The 6,881-nt window shown below is 34.7% G+C and overlaps 1 protein-coding gene across 2 annotated transcripts; it reads right to left on the bottom strand.

Moving 5' to 3' along the window:
• Positions 1-208: 208 nt before the first annotated feature.
• Positions 209-6,566, bottom strand: FPGT (fucose-1-phosphate guanylyltransferase). 2 transcript variants are annotated; one of them, XM_065895778.1, is made up of 4 exons: positions 6,485-6,566; positions 4,978-5,145; positions 3,724-3,816; positions 209-1,665 (listed from the first exon to the last, which is right to left on the bottom strand). In XM_065895778.1, the coding sequence occupies exons 1-4, from the start codon at positions 6,564-6,566 to the stop codon at positions 209-211; spliced, it is 1,800 nt and encodes a 599-aa protein (XP_065751850.1). The 2 variants fall into 2 exon arrangements, with proteins under 2 accessions (XP_065751850.1, XP_065751851.1); XM_065895779.1 differs by having other exon boundaries at positions 751-848.
• Between the last annotated feature and the right edge of the window lie 315 nt (positions 6,567-6,881).

The raw sequence follows: 6,881 nt of genomic DNA, 5'->3' as shown, positions 1-6,881 counted from the left end.
GTAATAAATATTTAAAAAATCACTTTTCTGAACTTACATCCTTAAGCTATTCTTTCATCTAAAAATGGTTTATTTTTGTTATTAATTTTATGCTACAGCAAGCATGTTAATATAATTTTCATTAATTCATTTCAATTAAAAAACAAGTCTACAGAAAATTCCTGCATCTGCAATCTTGCTCAATCAAGACAGGCAGAGTATACAATATTTAAGATGTCTCTAAATCAGACTGTTTTCTATTCAAAGTAATTTCTAGAAAAATTTGCTCCCTATAAGTTATCATGTCTTCCACATCTTTGTAGAAAAGCATTTCTTCAATGGACAACAGCTTATATTTATTCAGGCTGAATGCTGACTTGTTCTGTACAGCATTTAACATCTTTAGGGATGTTGTAACTGAATCACTCAAAGAAGAACAAACTGGGAAAATACGAGCATTCCACAAACTTAAACATGTCTTGTTTCCAGAGAACAGTTCCTCTGTAACTTTGAGATTCCAAATGTCTAAGCATGACAGGAAACAGACTCCAAAGAATTGAAGTAACTTTATATCTGACAATGTTTTAACATTCTTTTTCAAGTTGTCTTGCACTCCACATGCCATAGTTGAATACTTTAAGTGTCTATTCATCTTCAAGCTTAAGGAACACACAAAAGAATGTGCAGACAGGACGGCTGTTGTTATGATATAAGAACCACTAATAATGCAATTTTCCCCCACTGAAACATCAGGCCCCAATCTGGAATACTCTACAACTGAGCCAGGTGCCACAGAACTTCTTGAATCCAATATACTTTGAATGATACAGGATTTGTTGCTAGAGCATTCTGGTATTGCTGGAAAGATGCTAAAAGCTATGGACTGTAAGCCAAGCTCTGACTTCAAATTGCTATCAGAAGTAAAATGAAACAAATATTCTTCAGTTGTTCCAATGTGATAAAATTTGGAGTTATTAAGAACAACAACATTTAGTGATGTTCCTCTAAGAAGATGAAATATTCTTTGCCTCATGTCTACCAGCTCTGACTCTTCTTTAGTAACATTTGATGTGTTTCTGGTATATTCCACAGTTGCTCCAGGTCCCAAAGCCTGCAGAAAGTCTCCATAGGCATCTATTTCACAGTTCAATGTACCTATTTTTTCATAAAAAGCAAGTAACTTTTTCGCTGTTTTATGATCCATATAAAATAGGCTGTCTGTGTAGACATACTCAGGGTCTAATTTAAGAGAGGGTATGTCACCCCCAGCAAAGTTTTGACGAAAAAAATTTCTAGCTCTACACACAGCATCAAACTGATACATCTTTTCTATGCTGGGCTTATGAAGGAAACGATGGCAACTTCTGTACTCGAGGTCTCTATGTTCTAAATAGTTAAAAGGTTCTAAGACAAATACTCCATGTGTTGTACCTACAGTCAAACTAGAAGGATGAGCTAAAGCAGTAAAGCCAGGTTTGTCAAACCTAATATACTCAGATTCTCCAATACTATAAAGTTCAATATCATCTGCACAGGTAACCAGAATCCCAGGATTCATATGTGAGGGGAAATCAATGTACATGGCTAGTTTTAATTCCAACATCTGATAAATGGGGCTACCAAAAGGTAAAGCAGTGAAAATTTTCCCCAGAGCACTTGCATTTGGAAGGCGTTGACTGTAGCCACCTATATAAAATTAAACAAAATAACTGTTTTAAAATGTTTATAAGATTTAAAAACCCAGGAGCATCAGTTACAACTCAAAATATCTCTAAAGATATTTAAAATATACAATATATTACTGTATCCCAGGAAAGAATAATAACTTCCAGATGACAAATTCACAGAGCAATTCTGTAGAGATTTGCTATAATGCAGTTCTAGATTAGGAAAGACCTGTAATATGCTTTACAGACTATGAATTGTTTTAACTCAACTGGATAACAAGTAAAAAGGACAATGAACTAAAATATGACCTTATATCTACATTTCACACAATAAATTTCAACCATGTTTAAATGCCTACATTAAAAATCCACTTCATGGGGGAAAAAAGTCACAAAAAACTAATATACATAATTATCTATTAAAGAGTAATTTCCAGATGGAATGTGTTTCCTCAATTACATACACTTAAAGGAAGTAAAGGTGCATTTATTTAAAAGCATTTTACAATGTATATTTGTTTTTAATTTTAAAAGGCTTTTCCCTCTAAGATGAGCCTTATGACTTAATTCCCTGAAAAGTGTGTTCACTTAAGTACATTAAATAGCTTACATCATTTTTACGTAACTAATTATAGTGAGAGGCATAGTAGAAAGAGTCACACAAAAATGCGTTCAAATTCTGGTTCACCACTTTTTAATTGTTCATCTTGGACTTAACACTAAATCAGCAGATGTAAATACTTGTTTTATCATGTTTTATGAGATCAACAATACATGCAAAGCACTTACTACAGAGTACATTATTCAACCAATGAGAGCTAATACTTTCTTTTTCATTTTCCAAATACTAACCAACAGTAAAGTTCAGCATTGTAAGAATTACCTACTTTTAATTACACTTGACCCTTGAACAAACAATAAGGGTTTGAACTCTACCAGTCCATTTACATGAGGATTTTTTTCAATAAATACTGTAAGACTATATGATCCGACGTTGGTTGAATCCCTGATGAGAAACTGTGGCTATGGAGAGTGGAACTGCCTATACAGAAGACCAACTATGAAGTTACATGCAGATTTTAGACTGTGTGAGGGTCAGCACCACTCACAGATCAATGCATTATTATATATTTGCAAGGATCGATTGTATTAATATATATTTTCTGGTGTCTAACTTAATTTTTACTAAATTAATAATAATAATACTCGTTTTGGAATAAAACTGTAAATTTGAATTTTTCTTTTACTTTTTCAGTTGGTCTTAAAATCAGAACTTGGATGCTTTACTTGATATCATCTTTAAAAAGAATCATTGTTCCGTATATGAATCCTAAAAAATGAAAAGTGCCTTGGTAACCATGTGGATGAGTGGCTCTAAAATATCTGTTCCTGAACTGGTACAAGTCCATGACAAAGTTTCGCCAGCCTCCAGTACACAGAGGAAAAATAACAGAGGTCTCTTTCATGTAACCCAAATTTTCATACAACCAAATCTGTCCAATTTAAAAAATTATATTCTGAGATTACTTCTTTCCTACCCTTCTGTTCCCTTTTTTGGTGTGTGATTTTTCCTCTTTTATACTTTCTTGTCAACTCCATGTTCTGTCACCACCTTTTCTTTTTGTTTTTAAACTCCTAAGGATTATGGACTTTGGTCACCAATAACTAGATAAAAATGTGTTAACAGGTTTTGTGTAAAGTCTGGTAATCACAGTACTAAACCAGCCTCTCCCCTACAGCAAGAATCCTTTCTAAAGCATTGTCAAGAAATGTTCATATTTTGATGAGTTCTATCTTAAGAAAATAATTTTCAATATGTATACCAAAAACAATACATGAAAGTTGAGGATGTATGTGATCTACAATTTTAAGGTTAAATTTTGTGAAAAATATTATGCTACTTACAACCTAAAAATATCAAGGAAAGCATAAAATATTTGTTTCCAAAGCAGTATAACTTCAAAGACAAAAGAAAAACAAAAAAGAGGGGATAGTATTACTAAGGGAGAAAAAAGCCCCTTAGATATAAAAGGTAATATACTAAAAGAAAATGTAAATTAGTAAAGTGTAACATTACCAGAGTGAATTAATAGGATGGTAAAAGAATTCCATTCATCTCCATAAAGCTTTTCCAAACATCGAAGAGCACAAAGTGTCGATCCTCCATTTCCTTGAAAATAAAGTTAAAAAGCTCAATTTATTTCACATAAAGTTACAAAAACTTTATTATTATAGTAAATTTAAGTGTTATAACTTTGAGGATATGACCTCTGGCTACAATTAACCAGGCAGAGAGCAAAGGTATAGGCAGAACAATCAAATTAAATACACATTTCTTAGCAATTAAATAATTAGTAATAAAACCCAGAGATGAGCCCTTGGTAATAAAAGTTGAGTTAATCTTCTCCTGAAAATAGTAGTACAAAGAAAGAAATGATAAATTAAGCAATCTGCAACACTATAAGACTGTAAAGTTTACACGTTCACTTGGAGTTATGAACTGTAAAACCCATTAAAATAATTCTCCCATATGATCATATATATGTGTTAGATGTACTTTCTAAAAAGATGTTTAGAACCTGTTTTCCTAAAAAACATCTTAAATGTAACTTCCACTTACTAGTTACCATGGGCAAGTTATTTAACATTTTGTGCCTGAATCTCATTCAAACATGGGAATCAGAAAAGTACTGACCACATATTTATGAGGATTAAAACACTGGCTAATTAGGACATGCCAGTATCAGATACAGATACCCTAACTCTGGTATCAATGAGCTTCAGCTTTAAGTATCACATGGAAAATGGCCCCCAGGAAAATAGCATGTATTTTTATTTGCAAGGTAAGGTCAAAAGGCAAAGTGGACAAACTGGTTTTTAAAAGTAAACATCTATGATAATTATGCCATTAGATTGTGCTCTTTCGCATTCTGCATTGTGGTGCCAAGAGGCCAAATATTTATTTTTCCTGATTTGATCTCTTCATGTAAGTTTCTGAGCAAATTGTGTAGTTCAGAGGGACCTTAAGAGTCCTACTGATAAGGTCCAAAAGAATATTCACCATCTGAGTAAATTTTATTAAGACTAATAAAATTCTCTTTTAAGTAACATAACATTCTGGAAGTTTTTCATGGTAAGTCCACAATGTGTAAAAACAGTTGCCATGCCTTTTATCTTTCTTAAAAAATAGTGAACTTACATAAAAATTTTAAAGTTTGTAAAGACTATAGGTGGTAAGACACACAGTATAAACTGTAAGCCACAGGAAAGCTTTTCTTCAGTGATTATTCTGCCCACAATTTATGATATAAATTTGATCATAAATGTGTACCAATTTTGGCTCCAGCAGGATCAACAAAAACATGATATTGAACTCCAAGAGGTAACTCCTTTTTTTTCAGCTTTTCTGACAGCTGTTGCTTATAAGCAAGTTCCTGTTTATCATCAGCTGCTGTTATTGCAACAATGTCCCAGAATTCTCCAGCTGCCACAGGTTTGCCTATGTGTAAGAAGAAAGTGATAAATATTATCAGAATTCTCTAGCTGTTACAGGTTTACCTATTTGGAAAGAAGGAAAAAAGAGGTAATAGTATCTTCAAAAATGTATCTTCTGCTTTTGAGAAGTAGGGAATAATGAGTGGTCAGCTAGTAGGATTCAAAATAGTTCTAATGAGGATTGTTCACAAATTCTACTTTTTTTCCTTTTAGATTACTTGCTCCTTTTATGGTCTACAGTCCCATTTATTTAGATTTTCTGAGAGTTGTAATGTTTCTTGATTAAGAGAAGTACTTTTGACTTGCTAAAGATGAGCTCAATTCTTAAAGAGAGGAGACAAAGGAATAAATTAATCTCCAGTTTTGAAAATCAGTTTTCCCATACAGGGACCACTTAATGTTTGTTGGCTAAGAAAGATTAAATCCAAGGACCCATTGCTACAGTGTTGGTGTCCATAAATGTGGGCACTTTAGTTTTTAATCACCTTAAAATGAGCCATGCAAGTTTACAAAGGTTACTGGAGAATGACACCAAATTCTGGATAACAGAAAAGTTCCCAGCTCCTTAATGAACTCAATATGAGACTGAACTTTTGGCTGACAGTTGGAAGCTCTTCTTTATTGATAAACAAGACAAATAAGCGTTTTTATTAGTTAACAAATTCTAGTCAGCTAGAATCTAATAGTCCCGAACATTTTACTGTAATCCAAGTATTATTTTCTGTATTTTTGAAGCAGTAACGTCAACAAAAATATGACCAATTAGATAGTTGTACAGGAAATGACAAGTGGCATAGTCCTTTAAAAAAACATTTTGATACAAAGTTACCCCTTTTAATTTTTAATCCATAATTTCACCGTGTTGTTTCGCTTTTCGCTTAGTAAGCGTTCACATCATGGAACAAATTGGTGAAGTAGGTAGGGAGTGGAAGAAAGCTAAAATCGGATTTGTAAGAGTCAAATCACTATGCTTTAGATCTTTTAGGTTTATTTAAAATAATTTTTGCTAATGAGCTAACCAAACGAATAACTTGGATTTATAGCTTCACTAGTCAGGCAAATAACTGTCTTCTCATTCCTCCTCATATACATACATATATATATATATATATATTTATATATACGCAACTGGGAATAAACTTAAAGAAAGCAACAAGCATAACGTAAAGAAAGGAGAGTGACAGAAGAATAAAAAACTTAAGAGGAACATTAAATGCGCCTGGGCCAGCGTCCTAGGCCCACAAGTGATTAGTAAAAGGAAGTGGTAGTCCAGCAAATACACCAGCACGTAAAGCGCCCTCCCTGTCTGTTGCCGGGGCGAGCCAGGGTTCCTCCTCTGGTACCTCTAAGCTCTGAAAACCTCCGCAACCTTCGCTGGGTGGCTTCTCGCAAAGATACGCCTGGAAGGGCACTCGTGGCTGCCATAGCTCACTTTCCCCAACACCGCCGAGGACTTCCAGCGATCCCGCAGCCCAGCACCGCACGCATGCGCCCTGGGACGTAACCCGTTCTTTGGTCCGGTTTCGTCTCTGTCCCGCCCCCTACGTGCGTCACTCACGTAACTACGCCCCCGAAGCTCTTTGTCTTGCCTAAGGAAAACCACTACTGGGTGAGCCCGGGGCTTTGCTCCGTTTCCCTAGCAACGGCCTCCGAAACGGATAAATGGCCACCCAGTGATTTGTCGGACTGTGCCGGGTCTGAGCCGCTTGTTACCAACTCGTAAAGCCTTGCAGCTCGGTA

Source organism: Phocoena phocoena, chromosome 1, assembly GCF_963924675.1.
Source record: "Phocoena phocoena chromosome 1, mPhoPho1.1, whole genome shotgun sequence".
Classification (NCBI taxonomy): Eukaryota; Metazoa; Chordata; class Mammalia; order Artiodactyla; family Phocoenidae; genus Phocoena; species Phocoena phocoena.
Note: the sequence above shows the minus strand (reverse complement) of the source record. Positions and strands in the feature narration are given on the sequence as shown.

Excerpts from the sequence above, each read along its gene's own strand:
- FPGT (XM_065895778.1), bottom strand. The coding sequence starts at position 6,566 with ATGGCAGCCACGAGTGCCCTTCCAGGCGTATCTTTGCGAGAAGCCACC. Across the intron at positions 5,146-6,484 it reads GAGGTTTTCAGAGCTTAGAG|GCAAACCTGTGGCAGCTGGA; the intron begins GTACCAGAGGAG and ends TCTTACACATAG. Across the intron at positions 3,817-4,977 it reads TCCTGCTGGAGCCAAAATTG|GAAATGGAGGATCGACACTT; the intron begins GTACACATTTAT and ends TTTATTTTCAAG.